At 35.3% G+C, this 24904-nt stretch overlaps 1 protein-coding gene and 1 long non-coding RNA gene across 3 annotated transcripts in view; one reads left to right on the top strand and one right to left on the bottom strand.

The window, feature by feature from the left end:
- Positions 1-553: 553 nt before the first annotated feature.
- Positions 554-6118, bottom strand: LOC141376495 (uncharacterized). 2 transcript variants are annotated; one of them, XR_012386908.1, is made up of 4 exons: positions 5987-6118; positions 4873-5046; positions 1531-1620; positions 554-1262 (listed from the first exon to the last, which is right to left on the bottom strand). It is a non-coding gene; the product is annotated as an uncharacterized lncRNA (long non-coding RNA). The 2 variants fall into 2 exon arrangements; XR_012386909.1 differs by lacking the exon at positions 1531-1620.
- Positions 5622-24904, top strand: part of atg7 (ATG7 autophagy related 7 homolog (S. cerevisiae)) — a 79481-nt gene continuing 60198 nt past the window's right edge. Inside the window, exons 1-12 of the mRNA XM_073916161.1 lie at positions 5622-6173; positions 7445-7616; positions 9051-9105; positions 9942-10059; positions 12345-12422; positions 12511-12627; positions 14388-14534; positions 15727-15815; positions 18288-18409; positions 20941-21031; positions 22206-22350; positions 24446-24604. Of these exons, the coding sequence (XP_073772262.1) occupies positions 7472-7616; positions 9051-9105; positions 9942-10059; positions 12345-12422; positions 12511-12627; positions 14388-14534; positions 15727-15815; positions 18288-18409; positions 20941-21031; positions 22206-22350; positions 24446-24604 (1266 nt within the window). The 5' untranslated portion in view covers positions 5622-6173; positions 7445-7471. The remainder of the gene's footprint in view (positions 6174-7444; positions 7617-9050; positions 9106-9941; positions 10060-12344; positions 12423-12510; positions 12628-14387; positions 14535-15726; positions 15816-18287; positions 18410-20940; positions 21032-22205; positions 22351-24445; positions 24605-24904) is intronic.

The following is a 24904-nucleotide window of genomic DNA, read 5'->3' as shown; positions in this document are numbered from 1 at the left end:
CTGTGTGTCATGGCATTGTGTTGTGTGTTGTTACGACATGGTGTATTCAGCTTAAAGTGAAATTTAAACACATTACTAGGTTAAATAGGTTAAAGGTGCAATTTTTGACTCTTCTAAAGCATAAAAACACCCAACACAATCTCACAGCAATTCGTAACTTTTTCATTAAGTGGCTCATTCGTATGAATTCGTACGATCTAATTCGTACAATTTAGTACGATTTGCTTTTCCCCCAATGACGGTTGGGGTTAGGGGTGGGGTTAGGTGCCACGCCTCCTTTTTAAAATCGTATAATTTCGTACGACATCAATTAGCCACTAAACTGGCAAAACGTAAAATACTTACGTTTTCTCGTGAGATCAGACTGAAACCCCATAAAATGTTTGCAGATATGTCAGAATCATGCTCAGTGAGCATTTTTGCTCAAGTCAGATATTCTGCTTTGAAAATGTGTGTTGCATGCAGAAATGCTGTCTTTGTTCTGGTCTTTTAACACGCCCAATGCTAGTTTAGCCGATTATATTTCAGCACCCCGGGTTGCCAGACGGTGGAAAACAGCATATTTCATTTATTCAGTCAGAAAGGCTCTCAAAGCATGCATACATGACTATGAGACTCAAAAAGGAGACACAGATTCAGAGTTCCAACAGTTGGTTAGGACAAAAACACATTTCAGCATGGCAAATATTTCTTCTATCATGTGTCGTTGCTTTTAGATATAAAACTGTACAAATCTGCCTTAAATCAGCCTTTAGGCTCAATAGTCAGGCATGCTCGCATCAATCTGGCAACCTGCGCCTGTGTGGACTCGTAGAAACCGAGTGAAAATGTGTTTCGATCCAGGAGTGCAATACCTAGTTCAACCACTGGGTGTCAAACTTACACTGCACCTTTAAGCTTGGTTGATAATAAATTGACACATTGGGGTGACACTGTGGTGCAGTCACAATACACGTGAAGGTCGCTGGTTCAAGTCCCAGGTAGATCAGTTAGTGTGTGTGTGGAGTTTTCATGTCTTCCCCGTGTTGACGTGGGTTTCCTCCGGGTGCTCCGGTTTCCCCCACAGTCCAAACAAATGCGCTATAGGGGAACTGATCAACTAAACTGGCCGTAGTGTATGAGTGTGTGTGTGAATGCAAGAGTGTGTGGTTGTAAACCAGTGCTGGATTGTGGCTGGAAGGGCATCTGCTGCATAAAACACATGCTGGATAAGTTGGGGGTTCATTCCACTGTGGCAACCCTTGATTAATAAAGGGAGCAAGCTGAAAATAAAATAAAAGAGTGAATAAATTAATAAATTATGTTAATAATTTATGCAAATCATTGGACAACAGTTGCCAAAATATTTATATTACATTAATATATACATATTTATTATTGACTTAAAAAAATGTGAAATCCGCATTTATTCAAGTCAAACCGAAAGAAACAATAGTTTTTTCAGATTTAAAAAAGATGTTGTCATGAAATACTGTGAAAAAGCTCTGTACAGCAGCACTGAAGCATCTGAAATAGCTGAAAAAGTCTTACAATTTCACAGGAGGGCGAATAATGTTGCCTTTGACTGCAAGTGTTTCTTGTGACTCACTGGTGGTTCTGTGCATCTGCCATTCTTGTGATCTTGAAAGTACAGAGCAATCTTATTATTTATCGCTGCTCGACACGTCTGCAATCTGCATCAGATTGTATGATATTATATGATAAATGTATTCAGTAGAGAGCTGGGCTGTGTCTCAATCAGCTCCCTTGTTCAGCACTGATCAGGGAGTCAGGTGTGTTAAAGGAGTAGTTCAAATTACCCCATAATTTACTCTCTCTCTCTCAAGCTGTCCTCTGTGTATATGACTTTTTGTCTATCAAACAAACACAGTCGAGAGTAGCTTTACATTTTATCTTGGGCATCTTCCTGCTGGATAATGGTGTTGGGTTTATTTCGAAGCTTATATTTTGAAGAATCGCCAATCCCCCAAACAAAAGCACACATTTTTTTAATGAAGAAAGAGTTATTCATATTTAACTATGAATGAGCATAGATAGGCAATCTAACAAATGATTAATGGTTGAAATGTTTCTGATATCTGATATGTGAAACTCAAGTCAGAATTATTCGCCCTCCTTCGATTTTTATTTTCCTTTTTAAATATGTCCCAAATTATGTTGACCAGATTCAGGAAATTTTCACAGTATGTCTGATAATATTTTTGCTTCTGGATAAAGTCTGATTTGTTTTATTTCGACCAGAATAAAAGCAGATTTTATTTTTTTAAACATCATTTTAAGGACAATATTATTAGCCCCTTTAAACATTTTTTTTTTTTAGATAGTATCCAGAACAAACCATCATTATACAATGACTTGCCTAATTACCCTAACCTGCCTAGTTAACCTAATTACCCCAGTAAAGCCTTTAAATGTAACTTTAAGCTGTATAGAAGTGTCTTGAAAATATCTAGTCAAATATTATGTACTGTCATCATGGCAAAGATAAAATAAATCAGTTATTAGAAATTAGTTATTAAATGAAGTTTCACAAACTAATTTCGAGAGGAGCACATGACATGATTGACTGCAGCTGGCCACTCATCTACACTCATTAGTTAGCCAATCAGATCGATCCAAACTCACTATAAATAACCTAACTAAGATCTACTCCCTTATCTCCGTTTTCCGAAGAAACCCCCCATCCACCCCTTCTCCCCCTTTCCTCTTTTGCCGAGGGGAGCTCTCGAGAACACCTGACCTCGTACTCCCCTCACATGCTTTATGGACCTGGCGGGAGCCCTGGGCTCAACTATCTACGAGCTCAGGGTTCTCCCCCGGGACAGCATACCAAACCTGCTAACTTGCTAACAAGTTGTCAAACAGTATCTAAGTGTGAACTCTTGAAAACTATTATGATTGGGAAAATAATTATTCTCTCCAAAATTGGGGGAAAAAAAAAAAAAAAGTAAACGGGGGGGCAAATAATTCTGACTTCGACTGTTTGTGAAAAATATCACTCTTGTTGTTATCCAGAGAATCCAGTTTTGATGTTGTTTAATGAGGATTTTCTCAGTCATGCACAGTATCCCATTAGCTGTGTTTCCATCCAAAGATTTGACTTAAATTTATGCACAAAACTGGAATATTTCATAAAACATTAGTGAATAAAGCAGCGTTTCCATCCAATGAGAGACTTAAGTGAAGAAAAACATCCTGCAAAACATGCAGAAATATTGCTGAGAGAAGTGTAGTTTGATGCACCTTTGGGATTTGCCGCTGTTGAAGACGAAGACTGAATGAACGTGGTGAGTGAGGTGGCTTTTAAAGGCGTGAGACAGATGCTCAAGAATAATAGGGAATAATAATAGAAGAATAATAATACTGAAGCACTGTGATGGCGGACTGACGGAGAGCTGACGCCTTTTACAATCAGCAAAACAACTTTTCCGATATTTTACAATGAAACATTCCATTAATGCATCCCTGAAACACACAGTGATATCTGACCATCATCTGGTAAAATCTAAATCAATGTTTGGAAATGTTGGAATTTATTCAGTAAATGTGTTTGCATTGTAGTTCATACTCAGTTTTTATTATTGGATATAAGTTTTACCCTACAATCTAAGAAATAAAGGTATGCGAGCTGTCACTGGGGTGGTACCTTTTCAAAAGGTACAAAATTGTACCTAAAAGGTCCATATTAATACCTCAAGGATACATACTAGTAACTTGGTCACACTTTACAATAAGGTTCATTAGTTAATGTTAAATAATGCATTTACTAACATGAACAAACATTGAACAATACATTTACTACAGTATTTATTCATGTTAATAAACGTTAGTTAATGAAAATACAGTAGTTCATCGTTAGTTCATGTTAACTCATGGTGCATTAACTAATATTAACAAGCATGGACTTGAATGTTAATAATGCATTAGTAAATCTTCAATTATGATTAATAAATGCTGTACATGTGTTGTTCATGATTAGTTCGTGTTAGTAAATGCATTAACTAATGAACCTTATTGTAAAGTGTTACCAGTAAATGTTCTCTTTTAAATTTTTAAGTACTAATATATACTTTTGAGGTAACAGAATGGACCCTTTAAGTACAAATATGCACCTTTTGAAAAGATACCACCCCAGTGACAGCTCGCTTACCTTTATTTCTGAGATTGTAGTATGTTGTGCGTACTTTTTATGTGGATTTTGGCATTTCCATTTAGCCATTTCCATTATGTGATATTCGAAAATGGCTGGAAACATTGCTAATGTCTAGTGAACCAAGCTCATCTCAGTGCCCAAATTCATGTATTGATCTATGGCTATAGGGAAGCTGATTGAGACGCACCCCTGGTTTGTGTATAAGCACTTGTGTTTCTAGATATGAGGTGACGATGAACCTGATTACAAAGGTTTAATGTTGGTTGTATAAAAACAATTAAATATATATATATATACAGTCAAGCCTGAAGTTATTCATACCCCTGGCTAATTCGGACTTAAAGTTTTCATTCAAATGGAACAAATAAAAGCTGAGAAATGTTTTTTCCCACAGTGACGTCTCTTGTATTTTTGTAATATTTTTGTGTATATTTGTGTAATAAATCCCTTAGTCAACTAAATTGATAAATTTAACTCAATTACATATATTTTTAATCAAACTTATTTAAGTTTTCAGTGTTTTGGGAGGTATTGAGTATATGCAGACCTGCAGTAACACTCTGGAGGGACTATGTCTCGTCTGGCCTGGGTACGCCTCGGGATCCGAGAGGGGTCTGGCTGCAGACCTGGTGCAGTGCAATCTGAGCTGCATCCAATGCTTTTTAATGCACTCACCTAACCCCACCCCTAACCCTACCCATCACAGTGACGTCACTCACTCCATTAAGTGCATTGTGTCTGAGAATGCATCGCTGAGTGATGCAATCCCAGCTTGCATTATACAGGCTGCATCTAGATACTTTTGCGGGATCCCCCTGAAGGAGCTGGAGGAAGTGTCTGGGAGAGGGAAGTCTGGGGTTCTCTTCTGAGACTGCTGCCCTCGCGACCCGAGGCTGGATAAGTGGATGAAAATGAATGAATAAATGTATACAAAACTTAAACTCAACCAAAGAAAGACGTCTAGGCTACTGTTTAACTTTAAAACTGGGATTTGCAGTCCAGTAAATAGATGCTCAGATCAGTTTGTGTCTAATAGTTTAGTTTTGTAGCGAGTAGCTGTGTAATAATTGCAATAATGTTCATCTATCTGGTTGTTAGGCCTATTGTAATTGTAGAATAAAACCCTTCAGTCTTATAGGCCTACAGCAGCTGCTGATAAACACTGTACATTGCACTATGCATAAATCCAAACTATGGAGTATGTCCTGTTATTATGTTGCTTTAGAACCTGGTTTTATAATATTTCATCTGTGAATGAGAATTAATAGATTGACTTTCCGGATATACACTAATATGAATTTATCTTATTTTTTATATGCATTAATCGAAGTCTGATTTAAATAGCGTAGACTTTAATTAAATTCCCTAAATGAAGATCTATAATGTAAAAGCTATAAGATGTCCAGGACTCTAGAGGGCTGATCAGTAAATGTGTGGTGTATAGAAACAGCAGCTCAGCTGGATTTTCAGGCTGGTTCACTGTCGTTACACCTCAAACATCAGCTGATTCGCCTTCAGAGGGTTAAAATGAAAAGGAACAGCGTTTATAGGTTTTTATCAGTCTTCTCGTGTCTGCTTGTGTGCGTTTTCCTGTTCTTTTGGGGTTTTGCCTTTTATTCGATGGTTTTGGCACCATAGGACTCTTAATGGACTCCTTCAGAAACAACATAAGATATCTCGACACACACTTAAACAACTGAACGACTAATTAATATGATTTAATAATATTTGCGCATCGTTTATGATCGCGTTTATAATTAAACACCATAAACGCGCGCGTGTGTGCTAACACTGCTAACAGCATTTGTAAAGATGTCAACACGTTGAACGTACAGCATTTCCAATTCGAACATTAGCAAAAACTGCACCACGTCTTTAATTCTGTAGCTTATTCGCTTATTTAATTAATTCTTAAATCATTTGTGAAACGATAGCTCCCTTCGTATTCCAAAACAAACCGACTGCGCATGCGTGCAGCATGACTGTGGTCACATGACGCCAACAAGGAAGTGTTTGACTGGTAAGTGATGTTTCTGTCATATGTGCTTATTGCTGCTTTCACTCTGAATTTATCACTAATAGGAGTATAATTATGACAGGGAACATGTCAGATACTGTGTATTTCTCTGCAGTGTTCAAACAAATCGAAATGACGGTTTTACTGGAGCAGACAGTAACGTTGGCTGATATTACAGCACTAAAGAACGCAGCTTTTATTTTTATTACGTTGATATGACATTAATAAGTTTGCTAGATGTTTGTGCTCAAATAATTTAACGAATAATTCGGACAGACAAACTTTCAGAAGTGAAAACGGGGAACAGCGTCTTCAAAGCTAACACACTTCCACAAATCAAGTCTCACAATGTCTATATTAACGAGAAAACAATATAAGTTAGCATTTTACTGTCTTAAATAGTTTATTAATTTGGCTTTTATCTTGATATACAAGTCAAAGACGAGATTTTACTGTCTGCTTCAAATTAAATTAAGAAAATTGATTTTTACAAACACAGAAAGCACATTAAATGTGAATAAATCGTCTACTATAATGTTTCAAATGCCTTTAAAATGTTTTGATATAAAATAAGAATAATAATATAAGGGTGGAATATATTCACCTTTATTTCATTTATTGCCTTTAGATAACTGATATACAGTGAGGGAAATAAGTATTAAACACGTCATCATTATTATCATTATTACGCCCTTCCAGCTGCAACCCATCACTGGGAAACATTCATACAGACTCATTCACACACACACACACTCCGGTCAATTTTAGCATACCCAATTCACCTGTACTGCATGTCTTTGGACTTGTGGCGGAATCCGGAGCACCCAGAGGAAACCCACGCCAACATGGGGAGAATATGCAAACTCCACACAGAAACACCAACTGACCCGGCCTAGGCTCAAACCAGCAACCTTCTTGCTGTGAGGCGAGAGCTCTACCCACTGTGCCATCATGTTGCCTATTTGAGAACATGTTAGTTTATATTTAGATATAAAAATATATACGTACAGTTGAAGTCAGAATTATTTGCCTTCTTTATATATTTGTTTCTTTAACACATAAAAATTATAAACAATTAAAAATAAATAAAATAGTCATAAAAAAACACCTTAAAAAACCCAAAACCCTAAATATACCACAGAAACGATATAACTGAAAATTTGACCAGTTTTAAAACCTTGACTTTTCCAAATCACAGTAAACCTTGAAGCCGGTTATAATCCCATGCGTAGTTATATTGTGGATAGTTAAAGTGTTGTTGTGTTTTTTATCAGTGTGTGAGGACTCCTAACATCATCTCGATGGCGGAATCCAGTCTGAAGCTTCAGTTCGCCCCGTTCTGCAGTGCTCTGGAGGCCGGATTCTGGCATCAGCTCACACAGAAGAAACTCAACGAGTACCGCTTAGACGAAAGTCCAAAAAACATCAAGGGATATTACTATAACGGTGAGTTTGGAGAACGAGCTTTTAACACTTTAAAATATTTTTATTTGATTTATTTTATTTTCCACTAAACTAAAATAAAAATTCTCCAAAAAAAGTAATTATAATAGAAAATTCTGTGGAAAAAAAAAATAAAAACACTATAAAGAGCAATATTAACCTTACCAGCTTTAATTTTATTTATGGAAGTTAAATTTAATTTTAATTGATTGAAATGAATTTAATTTAATTTTATTTTACATTTTATTTCATTTATTTTATTTATTTATTTTTATTATTTTTTATAAAAAAAAAATTAATTTTATTTTATTTTCCACAAAACTAAAATAAACATTCTCCAAATTTTTTATAAAAAAAATTAATAATAATAGAAAATTCTGTGGAAAAAAAATTAAAAACGTTATAAAGAGCAATATTAACCTTACCTGCTTATTTTATTTTATTATTATTTTTTGTTATTTTTTTACTACTAAACTAAAATACAAATTCAAGTAAAGTTCAAATTAAATAGAAAAAAGTAAAAATAATAATAGAAAATACTGTGGGGGAAAAATAAGAACACTATAAAGCACCATAAAAGCAATATTAACCTTACTGGCTTAAATTAAATTAAATTAAATTAAATTAAATTAATTTAATTTAATTTAATTTAATTTAATTTAATTTAATTTAATTTAATTTAATTTAATTTAATTTAATCTAATTTAATTTAATTTAATATTAAATTATAAATAAATAAAAAATAAGTTATAATTTCATTTATTATTCATTTATTTTATTTATTTAATTTAGTTGAATTAAAATTAATTTAATTTATTATTATTATAAATGTTTTTATTTATTTTGTTTTCCACTAAACTAAAATAAAAGTTTCCCAAAAAAAAGAAAATAGTAATAGAAAATAACGTGAAAAATGAAACAGCACTATAAACAGCAAAATTAACCTTACTTGCTTTTATTTTATTGTTTTATTTTATTTATTTATTTTTATTTTATTTTCAGCTAAAATAAAATAAAAATTCTCCCAAAAAAGAAATAATATTAGAAAATACTGTTAAAAAAATATATTTAATTTAATTTTTAACTAAAAGAAAATGGCTCCAGAATTTTTTTTTATTGATACAAATTTCAAAGAGGGTACTTTATTTTATTTTATTTAAATTTTATTTTATTTCAACCTCAAACTAAAATAAAAATTACCCTAAAAATAAAAATAATTATAGGAAATTCTGTGAAAAACATTAAACAGCACTATAAACAGCAACATTAAACTAATGCAATATTAAATAATGCAAATTTCAAAGGAGCTCTTATCAGTTTGTTTCTTCAGTACAGCATATATTAGCATTCATTTATTTATTCAATAACCATATCCATCTGAGAGCACTGAATGCATCTTTCAGCTGTGATATAATGCAAATGTTGTTATAATTGCAGGTGATGCTGTTGGTCTGCCGGCGCGCTTGACACTGGAGTTCAGCGCATTTGATGCGTAAGTTTTTACGTATTTAAAGCATGCGATGTAGTTGGTTATTCTGAAAGCCTGGAGATCTGCCTCATTATCACGTCTGTTACTTGTGAAATTAATGATTTTCCTCTGCCAGTGAAGTCCTTGAGGGCGGTTTCAGTAGGATTAATTTAACGTTTATGATGGCTGAGTAATTGCTCTGGCCACACAGAACAGATATTTCCAGCTCAGTTTTCTGATGGATAAAGTCACTTCTGACCCCGTCAAAACCATCTGCTCTTCCCTTCCCTTCACTCAAAATAAGAATTAATCACTTCATAACATGGAGAGATTTCTTCAGGCTGCAAAAATAGGGTATAAGATGCTGCAAACAGGAAGAAAATGCATCTGTGTATGTGAGAACTTTGCTGTCAATTAATATGTTATTAATTTAGTTTAAAAGGGAGCTGTTATCCAAGCTTCTAATGGTGGACATGAATGAATTGTGTTTGTTCTAATCAGACTTGATAAAAACACTTTGATTGACATTCTGCTTTTATACATGTCATCAGAGAGTGAAAGCCCCGCCCATCTCTCATTAGCATAATCAGCAGCCCTGAGTGAGAAGCAGCCATCTGTCCAGTAGCCATTAGAGTGTTTGAGCTGCTGAAGATGATGTCAGCATAGACTCAGTGGATTATAGATGTGGAGTTTTAGATGAACAGCAACAGGAGCCAGATAGACTGACAGAAGCATGAGCACACACTCATTCTGAAGCACACCTGACCAGCACTCACAACACAGCTAGTTCTGAAATATTTGACAATAAAATTGACAGGAGGGCTAATAATTTTGACTTCAGCTTTAATTGTGTGTAATAGGGATGGACCCACGCCGGCGCGCTGCTGTCCCGCATCAGGAACTCTGTACAACACAAACACACTCGAAGCCTTCAAATCCACCGACAAAAAAGCCCTGCTGGACAAAGCAGCCAATGAGGTGCAGCTTCATTCATTCCTAATTAATTCAATTCGCTTGATTTGCTCTGTGTGTTTGTGCACTAACTGAGTTACGCTCCTCCTTTCTCTGTGTGTCTGGACACTGAACATCCTTCTCCATCATTTGATTAATTACTGCTTTATTCTTAATCTTCTTAATGCAATTATTTTTGCTGCCGGCTTTCTGCAGGTGGTAATTACACACAGATATGAGCAGTGGACAAACAGCGCTGCTTTTATCAATGCATTTTAATAAGCCCAGTGGTTTTTACACTGATTCTATACTATATTCTATTCTTATTTCTATTCTACTGTATTCTATTCTCTATTTTCTATACTATTCTACTCCATTCTGTGCTATTCTCTATTCTAGTTTTTATTCTACTCTATTCTATTCTTATTTCTATTCTATTCTACTCTATTTTATTCTCTATTCCATTTTCTGTTCTATTATATTCTACTCCATTCTATTATATTTTCTATTCTGTACTACTCTATTCTGTTCTATTCTTATTTCTATTCTATTACTATTTTTATTCTATTGTATTCTCTATTCTATTCTATTTTCATTTCTATTCTCTATTCTATTCTCTATTCTATATACTCTGTATTCTCTATTTGATTTCATGGTTCTATTATGTTATATTACTTACTATTCTTCTATTCCATTATAATCTTTATTCTATTCCATTACATTGTTGTATTCTAGTCTATTCTATTATATTCTCCTTTCTATCCTCTATTCTTTTCTTATTATTTATTCTATTCCGTTCCATTATTCCATTCTATTCTATTATTACATTATATCCTCTATTCTCTTCCATTATTTTATTCTCTGGTCTTCTCAATTATTCCAATCTGTTCTATTCTGTTATTCCATTCTATTCTACTCCTTTCTCTATTCTATTAACTTTTTTTTCTATTTTATTCTGTTCTATTCTAGTCTCTGTTCTATTTTATTATTCTAATCTCTAGTATATTCTGATCCATTCTGTTCTATTCTCTATATTCTGTTTTATTATTTTCTATTCCATTGTTTTATCCTATTTTTATTATATTCTAAAGAATCCTTTCTATTTCATTACATTATTCTATTTTTTCTGTTTTATCCTATTATCTATTCCATTCCTTAATTGCATTCTATTCCATTATTCCATTTTATTATTTCATTTTCTTCTCTATTCTATTAATTTTTCATTATAATTGTTAATATTCTATTTATTGTATATTATTCTATTTTGTTCTATTGTTCTATTCAATTATCTATTCTATATTATAATCAATTATTTAATTCTATTCTATTCTATTCTATTCTATTCTATTCTATTCTATTCTATTCTATTCTGTTCTGTTCTGTTCTGTTACTTCTTATTCTATTCTATTATTCCATTCCGTTTTCTAATCTATTTTCTATTCTATTCCATTATCTTATTCTATTTTAAATCCAGTCTATTCTCTATTCTATTCCATTATTCTATTCCATTATTCTATTCTATTATTCTATTCTATTCTATTCTATTCTATTCTATTCTATTCTATTCTACTACTTTCTTATTTATTTAAAGAAGCAATAGCAACAGTTGAACTTGTTCCATGCTCTGCATTAGTCCGCTGGGACTTAGATTTGATTGCATCTGTTGTCTGCAATTGTAAGTCACTTTGGATGAAAGCGTCTGCAAAATTATTCAATGTAAATGTAAATGAACATAGACTGGCATTATGCAAATTCAGTGCAAACCTACAAAGGTTTGTGCTGAAAATAAAGCTGAAATTACTGACGACTCATTTCAGCAAGTTTCAGACAATAACTGCGTTTATCTGCACTCTGATCTTTGCAGACCTTTTCCTTTCTCAAACAAACAGCCACATTACACACTGCATGGAACTCAATATTCAACAAAAGCTCAAATAAATTGCATCTCTTAGCAGTCCCTTGATATCTGCAGCCTAAAATGATAATTTCGTGATGGCTTTTCTTAAAATGTGTGGCATTATTCACTTCGGTTTGTGTGTTATGCTATAAAAATGCACAGAAATGTTAAAAAGTATTTCTGTTTTATAGACTTTGAGCCTAGATCAGTAAAATAGAGCTCTTTGTCTTATCGTTTTTGTTTTTTCATTTATTTATTTATTTATTTTTTTTGAATGAACAAATTAAAAAAAAAAAACTACAATTACAGCCAGGACTGTTACATTTTCACTTTTGCATTTGCGTAAACCATATCATTAATATCCCCTGCTGTACTGTCCCTTTAATTAATCCTGATAATGTTGTCTTCTTCACAGATCTGGAGCGCTATTCAGTCCGGCGCTGCTCTCGAAGACTCTTCAATCCTCAACAAGTTCATCCTCTTGACATTTGCGGTTTGTGTGCCAACATTTTAGAAAATGTCCCAGTAAAATTAATGTCCTTTCATCCATTTGTTTCTGACTGGGGCTTTTGTTTGTGCAGGATCTGAAGAAATATCACTTCTATTATTGGTTCTGCTTTCCTGCGCTCTGCTTTGTGGAGGGCATCCAGCTGCTGCGCGCGCCGCTGTCATTAGAGCAGCATTTCTCTGACAAACAGGTGTGCAGGAGAGCCCAAACTGTTGCCCACACGGAGGATTCGTGCGAAGGATAATGAGTCATTAGGCGCTGCTTTATGGAAAGCATGTGCTGATTAGAAATATTTATTCAGCAGTAATTATTGGAAGGCATAATCTCAGATAGGCTGTGAGAAACATGATGTGTCTTAAGGTCAGCGTGTATTGGAAGATAAGATTTTTCCTGTATTGTAACGTACAGTACATCCAGTTAAAGTAGAATAGGCTTAATTGCTCCGCCCTAAATGGCTGATAGCTCCACCCAAAAAGACTGCTTGCTCCGCCATAAAGATCGATAGCTCCACTCTATAGAACTGATAACCCCACCCTAAATGACAGATAGCTCCCTCCTAAATGTCTGATAGTCACACCTTAATATCACACCTTAATGACTAATAGTCTGAACATAGATCACTGATAGCTCCGCCCTAAATGACTAATTTCCCCACCATAAATGCTTGATAGCTCCACTTTAAATGACTGATTGCCCAGTCCTAAATGGCTAATAGCTTCCTCCTAAATGACTAATAGCCCCGCTTTAAATGACAAATAACCATGCCCTAAAGGACTGCTAGCCCTGCCTTAAATGACGAATAACCACGCCTTAAATTACTGATAGCATCGCACTAAATGCCTGATAGCTCCCTCCTAAATGACTAATAGCCCTGCCTTAAAGGACTGACAGCTCCACCCTAAATGGCTAATAACCCCGCCCTAAATGACTAATAACCACGCCCTAAATTACTCATAGCTCCGCCTTAAATCGCTAATAGTTCCCTCCTAAATGACTAATAACCCTGCCCTAAATGACAAATAACCACGCCTTAAATTACTGATAGCTTCGCACTAAATGACTGATAGCTCTCTAATAAATAAATAATAACCCCGCCCCTAAATCACTGATAGCCTGCCCTAATTAACTGATAGCTCCTCCCTAAATGACTGATAGCCTGCCCTAAAGGACTGATAGCTCCGCCCTAAATGACCTGCCCTAATTAACTGATAGCTCCGCCCTAAATGACTGATAGCCTGCCCTAAAGGACTGATAGCTCCGCCCTAAATGACCTGCCCTAAAGGACTGAAAGCTCCGCCCTAAATTACCTGCCCTAAAGGACTGATAGCTCCGCCCTAAATGTCTGATAGCCTGCCCTAATGAACTGATAGCTCCGCCCTAAATGTCTGATAGCCTGCCCTAATGAACTGATAGCTCCGCCCTAAATGTCTGATAGCCTGCCCTAATGAACTGATAGCTCCGCCCTAAATGACTTGCCCTAATGAACTGATAGCTCCGCCCTAAATGTCTGATAGCCTGCCCTAATGAACTGATAGCTCCGCCCTAAATGACCTGCCCTAATGAACTGAAAGCTCCGCCCTAAATGTCTGACAGCCTGCCCTAATGAACTGATAGCTCCGCCCTAAATGACCTGCCCTAATGAACTGAAAGCTCCGCCCTAAATGTCTGACAGCCTGCCCTAATGAACTGATAGCTCCGCCCTAAATGACTAATAATCCCGCCCCAGATATGTTATATTATATAAATAATGACTTTCCATGAATGCCATTGTGCGTGTGGAGTGACATTCAGACATATTTAGTCCATATTCATTTGCACTCGACCTTTAGGTGCATTTCTGCCTTTGACAAAACATTTTCCACCCACTCATGAGCATTCATTTCTTTCTTTTGATTGCGTTTCATGCGTCGATGAGGTGCGCTGATTGTTTTGGATCGATTTGTTTCACAGATATCGAGTTTGCAATCGGCGTATGATAATCTCTGTGCCTCCAGCGGAACGACGGCAGTCCCGCATTTTCTGCTGAAATACTCTGAGGAAAGTGTTGAAGTGGCTCCTCTGAAAGAGCTGAACTCCTTCTTTCCGGACCTAAAGAGGGTAATTTACAGCACTTCACATCAGTAACATTTGTGGCAGATTAAGTAATAATTATATAACATAACAATGAAGTCAGAATTATTCACCCCCTTTGATTTTTTTTTTTCTTTTTTAAATATTTCCCAAATGATGTTGAACAGATTCAGGAAATGTTCACAATATGTCTGATAATATTTTTTCTTCTGGAGAAAGTCTTATTTGTTTTATTGCAGCTAGAATAAAAGCTTTTAATTTTTCAAACACCATATTAAGGTCAATATTATTAGCCCCTTTAAGCTGTATTTTTCTCGATAGTCTACAGAACAAACCATCATTATACAATAACTTGCCTAATTACCCTAACCTGCCTAGTTAACCTAATTACCCTGTTTATACATATATGGATTAATTAAGAAATAAATGATGACAATCCATTGAAATTAGTGCTGGGCAGAAAATAATCCTTTACTAAACTAATTATCATGCTCAGCATAAATGAGCACAATCCATTTTGGTGCATTTGACCAAAACAGATTTATTAAACAAATGTTTTAAATAAAATTATATTTTAGTCACAGAATATCTGTAGAAATAGATAGATATAGAAATAAAGATAGTACAATAAATATAATATACATTTATAAATTATACAACTATTTATATATTTCAAGTGAAAATACAGATGAAGAGCAGTGTGGCTCAAAACATTACACGCTTTGTTTCAGCCTTTTTAATTTAATAAATTTGCAATTTTGGAGCTTTGGTGTTGCCGCCTTTGTTAAACACACAGTTGAAGTCAAAATAATTCACCCCCTTTCATTTCTTTTTTAAATATTTCCCAAATGGTGTTTAACAGAGCGAGGAAATGTTCACAGTATGTCTGATAATATTTGTTCTTCTGGAGAAAGTCTTATTTGTTTTATTTTGGCTAGAATAAAAGCAGTTTTTAATTTTTAAACGCCATTTTAAGGTCAATAATATTAGCCTAATATCTAGTCTAATATTTAATGTAATCATGGCAAAGATAAAATAAATCAGTTATTAGAGATGAGCTATTAAAACTATCATGTTTAGAAATGTGTTGAAAAATTTGTTCTACATTAAACAAAAATTAGGAAAGAAAATAAACAGAGGGGTAATAATTCAGTGGAGTTTGATGGAGGTTTTGTGATGTCACTGATGGCATTTTCTGCGGTGTGTGTGTGTGTTTCAGGTGGCTGTGGGTGTGTACGACCCATGCACGCTACCTCAGCATCCCGGATGGCCTCTCAGAAACCTCCTCGTCCTCCTCGCTAAAAAGTGGTACGTCTGTAATGAGTTTTTCCCACACGCTTCCCACCAGTGTTAAATTATAGCCCTGTTTCCACAGCTCCGCTCCGCATTACTTTCCATCGCTAACTTGTTTTTTTTTTTCTGCGACTACAAGAATGTGAGAAAATATGATGTCCGACCATCTGCTAGAATATCTGGGGGTTTGTTAGAAAGCATTGGACAAACTGCTTCAATCGTGGGTAATAAATGTGGAGTGTCTGATTTGTGGATACTCGGATTATATTTACCTTTAGACGCTTTTATTCAAACCGATGTGCAAATGATTTACAGTGTTCAGCCCTGACAGATCTCTCTTTTAAATGAACATTTGGGATGCTTTACAGTAATACATTTGCAAAGACTAAACTGATAAACTCTAACAAAAACACTGAAGATCACAGTCCAGAAATAAATGTTTAGTAAAAATATGAAGCAAATTTAGTGCGGCATGGTGGCGCTGTGGGTAGCATCATCACCTCACAGCAAGAAGGTTGCTGGTTTGAGTCCCTGCTGGGTTAGTTGGTGTTTCTATGTGGAGTTTGCATGTTCTCCCCATGTTGGCATGGGTGCTCTAAAGGGGAATTGGGTAAGCTAAATTGTCTGCAGTGTATGAGTGTGAATGGGAGTGTATGGGTGTTTCCCAGTGGTGGGTTGCAGCTGAAAGGGCATCCGCTGTGTAAAACGTGCGGTATAAGTTGGCGGTTCATTCCGCTGTGGCGACCCCTGATTAATAAAGAAGCTAAGCCGAAGAGAAAATAAATAAATGAATGAATATTTCAGTGTGATTGCACTATTTACATTATTTATACTACAAAATGGTGTAGAATAGTTATTAGTATGTGATTTGGGATGCACTTTCTATATATAATTTCCAGCAGAAATAAGACTTTTTCCAGAAGAAAAATATGATCAGGAATATTGTGAAAAACTAAAATTCTTAGGGCTCTATTTTGACGGTCCATGCGCAAAACGCAGGGCACAAATGCTTTCAGGGCGTGTCAGGACGCGTTTTTGCTAATTTAAGGACGGGAAATCTGCCTTGCGCTTCGGTGCATGGTCTAAAAGGGTGGAGTTTATTGTCTTAATGAGTTATAGGTGTGTTTTAAGAATAAACCAATTACAGTCTCATCTCCCATTCCCTTTAAGAGTCAGCTGTGTCGCGCCAAGAGCGCATTCGCTATTTACAGGACGCAAAGTAAGTCTAAGCGGAAAAAATGAGCATTTCACAAGCAAACAGTTCACAGAAAACTGTTAAACAGAGCATCTACTGCGTGACAATGAGAGATAATGGATCACTTTCGCTCTTGAGTAGGGAAACCTTTACACACAGACATAAATTAGTCTATAAATAATTAGTTGTGTTTGTTAAGTGCAAATATTCGTTTCAAAACTATTTCTAAATTCATTTCTAATTTCCAGCAAACGAATAAATGAATAATAATAACAAAATGTGCTTAAAAACCTGAGTTATATCCTAAAACACATGCTGTGCCCCTTATGGTCTAAAACCTGACAGGTGGACAAATCTAAGCTTGTTTTTAATAAAACAAATATAAATATGGATATAATAAATAATACTGCTAATAATAATAACATTATACAAAAGCAAATTGTTATGAATGAACTGAAAAAGCCCCCCGAGATGAAGAAGACATAAAAGCAGTGGTGTTTCATATTTATGACGGCTAGAAAATAATATGTTTTGTAATATTTTAATCCTTTATATTTATATCCTATATCTATTCGTATTATATCCTATATATATCCTTAATATTTACATTTTTTCATATGTAAAGATATTTGCCTATTGTTCTCTTGTGTAAAGCAGTGTGTAAGCGAGGTGCAACTCTGCGCTGGAGTTTAGACCGGGTTTGTTTTGGTCTATTGAAAAATCTATTATAGTTTCTCAAAATAGCAACGCTCCAGCGGTCCGCCTCAGAACGCCTCCCTTTTTAGACCAGAACGCCTATGGGTGCACAAATGAGCGCTAATGCATTTGCTATTTAAACAGCGTAGCGCAACGCCTCAAAACCACTCTTGCGCCAAGCTGAAACTACCAAAAGACTACTGCGCCACGCCATGCGCCACACTGCGCCGGGTGTATGATAGGACCCTTAATCTGTTAAACATCAAGCAAATATTTGAAAAGGCCTGATAGTTTGTCTTCATCTGTAGATCTGCTGAAGTGTGTTTATTTCGTAAATCCTGCAGTATTTTCAGCGTTGTGTTCAGTGTTGAAATGCCACAGTCCTCCTCCTGCGCTCAGGCTTCAGTTCACTGTCTGTGTGTGATTGTAAGTTTAAGGTCACTCAAAGAGCAACTCTGTGTGTGTGTGTCTGTTTGTGCATAGGTGTGTGTGCTTCTGTCTCTCTGTGTGTTTGTGTCTGTTCTTTTCTGTGTGTGGATCTGTCTGTGTGTGTATGTATGTATCTGTATTTATGTGTGTGTGTGTGTTCTTCACAGGGCTTCACAGCTGGATGTTGTGGAGGTTCTGTGCTTCAGAGACCGGACTCTCCAAGGCGTTCGCTCCGTCCAGCACAGCATCATCTTTCAGCTCAGACTCTCAGACCCGGCGCCTTCTGCAGGTAATTCATCATCTTCATCATCTTCATCTGAACAGCAGAATAAAGGCTGGGCTCAAATCAGGCCTCAGGAGAGCAGGACATCTATCTGCAATAGGCTCACTTTCATGGATACTAGATAGTAGTGTTCAACTTTGTAAAGTGTCAACATTTCAAATGAGCTCTTATTAAAGATTCATTTAGGGGACTTCAAAAGAATCGACTCTTTAGATTTGAACAAACGAATCATCGTTCAAATGGACAGTTGACTCCCAACTACAGATATTAATACATACTGGTTGTCGAGAGGAGTGAAGAAAGAAAAGAAGAGAGCGCAATGATGTAAAAACCTCAGATTTTGTAAGACCAAAGACTCTGTGGTTTCTATATTTAGTGCTGGTGTCTGTGGGGATTTTCAGTAGCTGCCGTCAGCGCTGAAGGTCTAGTAGAGTTTACTCGTCCTCCGCTTGGGCTTGTTTTTCTGCTCATCTTCATCCCTGAGATCTGAAGCTGGCGATTCCTGACATTCATCACACTTCAGACGTGTGTGTTCCTGCGGGAGTCTCTGTGTAGTGTTCTGAAGTGTGCATTCTGGTCTCTGTCGTGTTCAGAAGTGTGTGTTCCTGCGGGAGTCTCCACAGTTCATGACATTTCTCTATCTCTCTAAGAAGCTCTAGTCCAGATACACTGGGAAAAAAATGATTCATTCTATTGTGTATGAGTGTGAATGAGTGTGTGTGGCTGTTTCCCAGAGATGGGTTGCAGCTGGAAGGGCATCCGCTGTGTAAAAAAACGTGCTTGATAAGTTGGTGGTTCATTCCGCTGTGGCGACCCCGGATTAATTAAGGGACTAAGCCGACAAGAAATGAATATATATTATATTAATATATAATAAATAAATATTCATGCAAAAGATTACTTAAGTGATCTTAGCATATCACTCCAGCTGTTATCGAGTAACATTTAGGATTGATTTCTATTATTTATTTAGACGAATAATTGTATAATAATATTAATAATAATTGCATTCATTTAGAATGAATATTAATACAATGTTATATCTATTGAAAAACAGATCTAACCATTTAAGAGGGGTGGGCGGTGTATTGGGTGGTTCGCCCAGGGTGTCATTTAAACTAGAACCGCCACTGCCCTCCCTGATCGTCGTTGACAGCACGCACACACCTTCAATAGACAGCAATGGCAGTTTAATATTAACCTTGGGCACATCAATAGAAGAAGCTGCATCAGTAATATTGTGGTTCAAACCGAATATGGATCATTAATATTATTCATTGTAGTTCAGGGAAATTCAGCCTTTTTTGTCAGTGAATGTCAGGGAAAAGTCAGGGAATTTCACATTTGGCTTTGAGTGTGAATCCTGGCTGTAATGTTCAGACGTGTGTATTCCTGCGGGGAGTGTGTGATGTGTGTATTCCCGCGGGAGTGTCTGCACTGATGTTGGGAATTGGGGTGAAGCTCTTTTGTTGAAGATAAGAGGTGTTGAAAACTCTTCGTGATCCAATTTCTGTTGTTCATTTTCACATCCATGGCCTGATTCGAGGTTCTGTCAAACAGCCGATGCTTTTTTCCTTCAGAAACGCACACTCACACACACACATTGGTGGCGATCCTCACACTCCACTGATTCACTCACATTCAGAAGGGCTGCGATCTCACTGAATGCTGGATAATCATTTCATTTCACCACACACACACACACACACACACACACACACACACACACACACACACACACATACATGATTTAAGATGTAAAATGGGTTAGAATATTAACTTTTTTAAGTGTAATTTAATGTGACATTTAATTATTAATAATAAAATTTGATTAAATAATAATCAAAACGTAATTCAATTATTGAAATATTTGCACTGAAAGATTGTATTAAAAAAGGGTCTTGATTCGATTTATAAATTGTATTAAATTTAATTAAATATTTGCAATGGATAAAATACAAAAATACTACAAATAAAAGTAAATTTATCTTGATTTTAAAATGTGAATCCTTGAATTTTATTTAATGTAATATTTTATGATTAATGATTTGATTTAATCCTTTTATTTATTCCTTATTGTAAAAAATGCACTGGAAATATGGTACAAATTAATGTGTTTTAATTACTTTTTTATTTTATTCTATATTATTGTTCTATTATTTGCACTGGAAAAATACTAAAAAATATTAGTTATACATGTAAGTATGTCTTGATTAAACATAGCTTTAATGCTAGATATTTAAAGTAATATTTTTAAATTAAATAATTTTTTAAAAATATTTGCACTGGAAAAAAACTAATTAAATAAAAGCCTTGATTAATTTTTACTCAGTTATTAGTAATATTATAAGTAATTATTAATCATTTGAGAAATTATCAATGTTATATTTTAAGAGTGACCTGTACTGTAGGGCTTCTTCAGTTATTTATTTATTTTTTACCATATTTAGTGACAGAATCATAACAAAATCATTAAATCTTAGAACAACAGTAATACATATTCTGTTATATTAATGTGTGTAAATGTGTTTCTGCAGTGTGTCCGAAGAGTGTGGGCTGGGAGAAAAACACTAAAGGAGCGATGGGACCCAGAAGTGTTAATCTGAGCGAATGTATGGACCCCAAGAGGTAAACACACACACACACACACACACACACACACACACACACACACACACACACACACACACACACACACACACACACACTGACAAATAGAAGAAAAAAGACAGACAAAAATAGGCTGCTCATCTAGTTAGGGTCAGTGTTTTGACAATCTGTGCTACCAGAGCAGAGCTAGTGAATGAAATACCACCTTAAATAATGGTGTAAAAACAGGGCTAGTGAATGAAATACCACCTTAAATAATGGTGTAAAAACAGGGCTAGTGAATGAAATACCACCTTAAATAATGGTGTCATAACAGGGCTAGTGAATGAAATACCACCTTAAATAATGGTGTAAAAACAGGGCTAGTGAATGAAATACCACCTTAAATAATGGTGTCATAACAGGGCTAGTGAATGAAATACCACCTTAAATAATGGTGTAAAAACAGGGCTAGTGAATGAAATACCACCTTAAATAATGGTGTAAAAACAGGGCTAGTGAATGAAATACCACCTTAAATAATGGTGTAAAAACAGGGCTAGTGAATGAAATACCACCTTAAATAATGGTGTCATAACAGGGCTAGTGAATGAAATACCACCTTAAATAATGGTGTAAAAACAGGGCTAGTGAATGAAATACCACCTTAAATAATGGTGTCATAACAGGGCTAGTGAATGAAATACCACCTTAAATAATGGTGTAAAAACAGGGCTAGTGAATGAAATACCACCTTAAATAATGGTGTAAAAACAGGGCTAGTGAATGAAATACCACCTTAAATAATGATGTAAAAACAGGGCTAGTGAATGAAATACCACCTTAAATAATGGTGTAATTACAGGGATGGTGAATGAAATACCACCTTAAATAATGGTGTAAAAACAGAGCTAATGAATGACATACCACCTTAAATAATGGTGTAAAAACAGGGCTAATGAATGAAATACCACCTTAAATAATAGTGTAAAAACAGGGCTAGTGACTGATATACCACCCTAATTATGATTGCTTCTGAAAATGTTCTGATGTTATTGAACACCGCTGTCCTGGAAATGAGCAACTTTGCATTTTCCATTGTTGTCAGAACATGATGTAAGAGCAGAATAGGGGAGCTTCTTTCAGAAATGGGGTTTATTTGTTTGCCTGATGTGTTTCCTGATGAATATGAGATGTGTCTGTTGTGTTAAAGACTGGCGGAATCGTCTGTGGACCTGAACCTGAAGCTGATGCGCTGGAGGCTGGTGCCGGCTCTGGATCTGGAGAAAGTGGTGTCTACGAGGTGTTTACTGCTGGGAGCCGGAACACTGGGCTGCAATGTGGCCAGAACACTGATGGTAGGAGCTGGTTACTGTGGATTTAACGTACAGACACACTGTATAGGGTTTCCCGTGCAATGTGTGCATCTGTAGTAATGCACCCTTTGCCAAGACTGATAACGGCAGCCAGAAGAGAGATTCATGTCAGAGTCCTGCACACATACACACTGCATTACACACACCTCACACCAGCAGACATTCGCTTACTGTAATTTGATGCAAAGAGGAGATAAACATAAATAAATATACATAGTTCAAAAAATGCAAATATTGAAAACTCCCAAGGATTTAAGATGCTGATGATCGTTATACGCTTCATACACATTGCAGATGATTTAATTTAATTTAATTTAATTTAATTTAATTTAATTTAATTTAATTTAATTTAATTTAATTTAATTTAATTTAATTTAATTTAATTTAATTTATTTTAGTTTAGTTTAATTTTATTTTTAATAAAATAAAAAAAAAATATTTCATTTAAAATATTTTTAAATATTAGCTTATTTAAAGTATTTAATTAATTTAATATATATATATATATATATATATATATATATATATATATATATATATATATATATATATATATATATATATATATATATATATATATATATATATATATATATATACATTACATTTAAAATATTTAACCTAAAAATTTAATTTAACTTTAGTTAAAACCTTTTAATTCAAATGTTTTTTTTTTTTTTTTTTTTAATTAGTTTTTTTTTTCATTCAAATATTTGCACTGGAAAACACCACAAAAATACTAAAAAAATGAAAGTAAATTATGCTTGATTTTAAAAATGGGTAATTTAATTTAAACCTTTAATCCCAGGTTTATGTGATTTTCTTCTTTCAAAGTATATTTTATAAAAGGAAATAAAAAAAACACCCATAAGCAAGTGCTTAAACAATGTCACCTTAACAAAATTCCCCTCTTATGGATTAGCATATGCATTATTTATGTTAATTTATGTAGTTATCAGTTCATAAATAAACACATATAAAAACATATAACTAATATACACATAATTATTAATTCCAGAGGTTAAAAAAACATATACTGAATGCAAACACTTACTTTTGCAATATTTTGAAATATGTTTTGCATAAATGACAAATTTTATGATAAATCCAGACATGAACATACATGTCATATATGTCTAAAAATAAAAAGTTGCCTTAATTGCTTTTTAATGGTTTCTGAAAGAGTGGAAATCATAGGACTGTAATTACAGCAAGTAAGAGCAGATGCCTTCATTTCAGAAAGATTGTGGCTTCGCATGATGCCAGAGATAAACATGTTTGCGGCATGAACATTAAAATGTCTTCATGTCAGTTAATTGCAGGAGGGTTTTTACATTTTGTTTTGAGAGCGGTTGGCAAGGATCCTGATGTTACAGATGAACTCAGAGCTCTTTAATGCAGTCCAAATCTGTATGGTGTTTGGCTTACAGCATGCCTGATGAATGCAAAGTGTGCTTCTGCCGTTTCTTTCTGATTATTGCGCTTTTACATGCATAACGCCATTATGTGCAGAAGATTTTTCTAGTTTTTTTTTTTGCAAGATTTAAAAATAATTCATTCATTCATTCATTCATTTTCTTGTCGGTTTAGTCCCTTTATTAATCCGAGGTTGCCACAGCGGAATGAACCGCCAACTTATCCAGCAAGCGGATGCCCTTCCAGCCGCAACTCATCTCTGAGAAACATCCACATACACATTCACACACACATACACTAAGGACAATTTAGCCTACCCAATTCACCTGCACCGCATGGACTGTGGGGGAAACCGGAGCACCTTGAGGAAACCCATGTGAATGCAGGGAGAACATGCAAACTCCACACAGAAACGCCAACTGAGCCGAGGCTCGAACCAGCGACCTTCTTGCTGTGAGGCGACAGCACTACCAACTGCGCCACTGCGTCGCCCTTAAAGTAATTTAAAGGCTTATTTGGTGTGTGTGTGTGTGTGTGTGTGTGTGTGTGTGTGTGTGTGTGTGTGTGTGTGTGTGTGTGTGTGTGTGTGTGTGTGTGTGTGTGTGTGTGTATGTGTATGTGTGTGTGTGTGTGTGTGTGTGTGTGTGTGTGTTTGTTTTAGGGCTGGGGTGTGCGGCACATCACGTTTGTGGACAACGCAAAGATCTCGTACTCAAACCCGGTGCGGCAGCCGCTCTACGAGTTTGAAGACTGTCTGAGTGGAGGAAAGTCTAAAGCGCTCGCCGCCGTGGACAGACTCAAGAAGATCTTTCCTGGAGTGGTGAGGACTTACTCTCCTTTTACAATAATAGATCAGTCAAAGGCCTCCTGTTATGCTTTTGAAAGCTTCCACCCAAGAAGAGACATTTCCTGCATGGTATAATTCACAATAATAAAGGTATATTTTGAGACATATAATAGCACATCTTATAAAAATATTCAATGTTAAATTACACATTGTCATCTGCAAAAAACATCCTCAGGCAATGGTGCTTTTATGGTGTACATCAGGAACTTAAAGGGAATTTTTCTTGGCTATGAAGCTTTCAGTGCACATATTTATATGCATTTTACAGTATTG

This window comes from Danio rerio, chromosome 11 (assembly GCF_049306965.1).
Source record: "Danio rerio strain Tuebingen ecotype United States chromosome 11, GRCz12tu, whole genome shotgun sequence".
Lineage (NCBI taxonomy): Eukaryota > Metazoa > Chordata > Actinopteri > Cypriniformes > Danionidae > Danio > Danio rerio.
The sequence above is the reverse complement of the archived record's forward strand: the minus strand, read 5'-3'. Positions and strand labels throughout refer to the sequence as shown.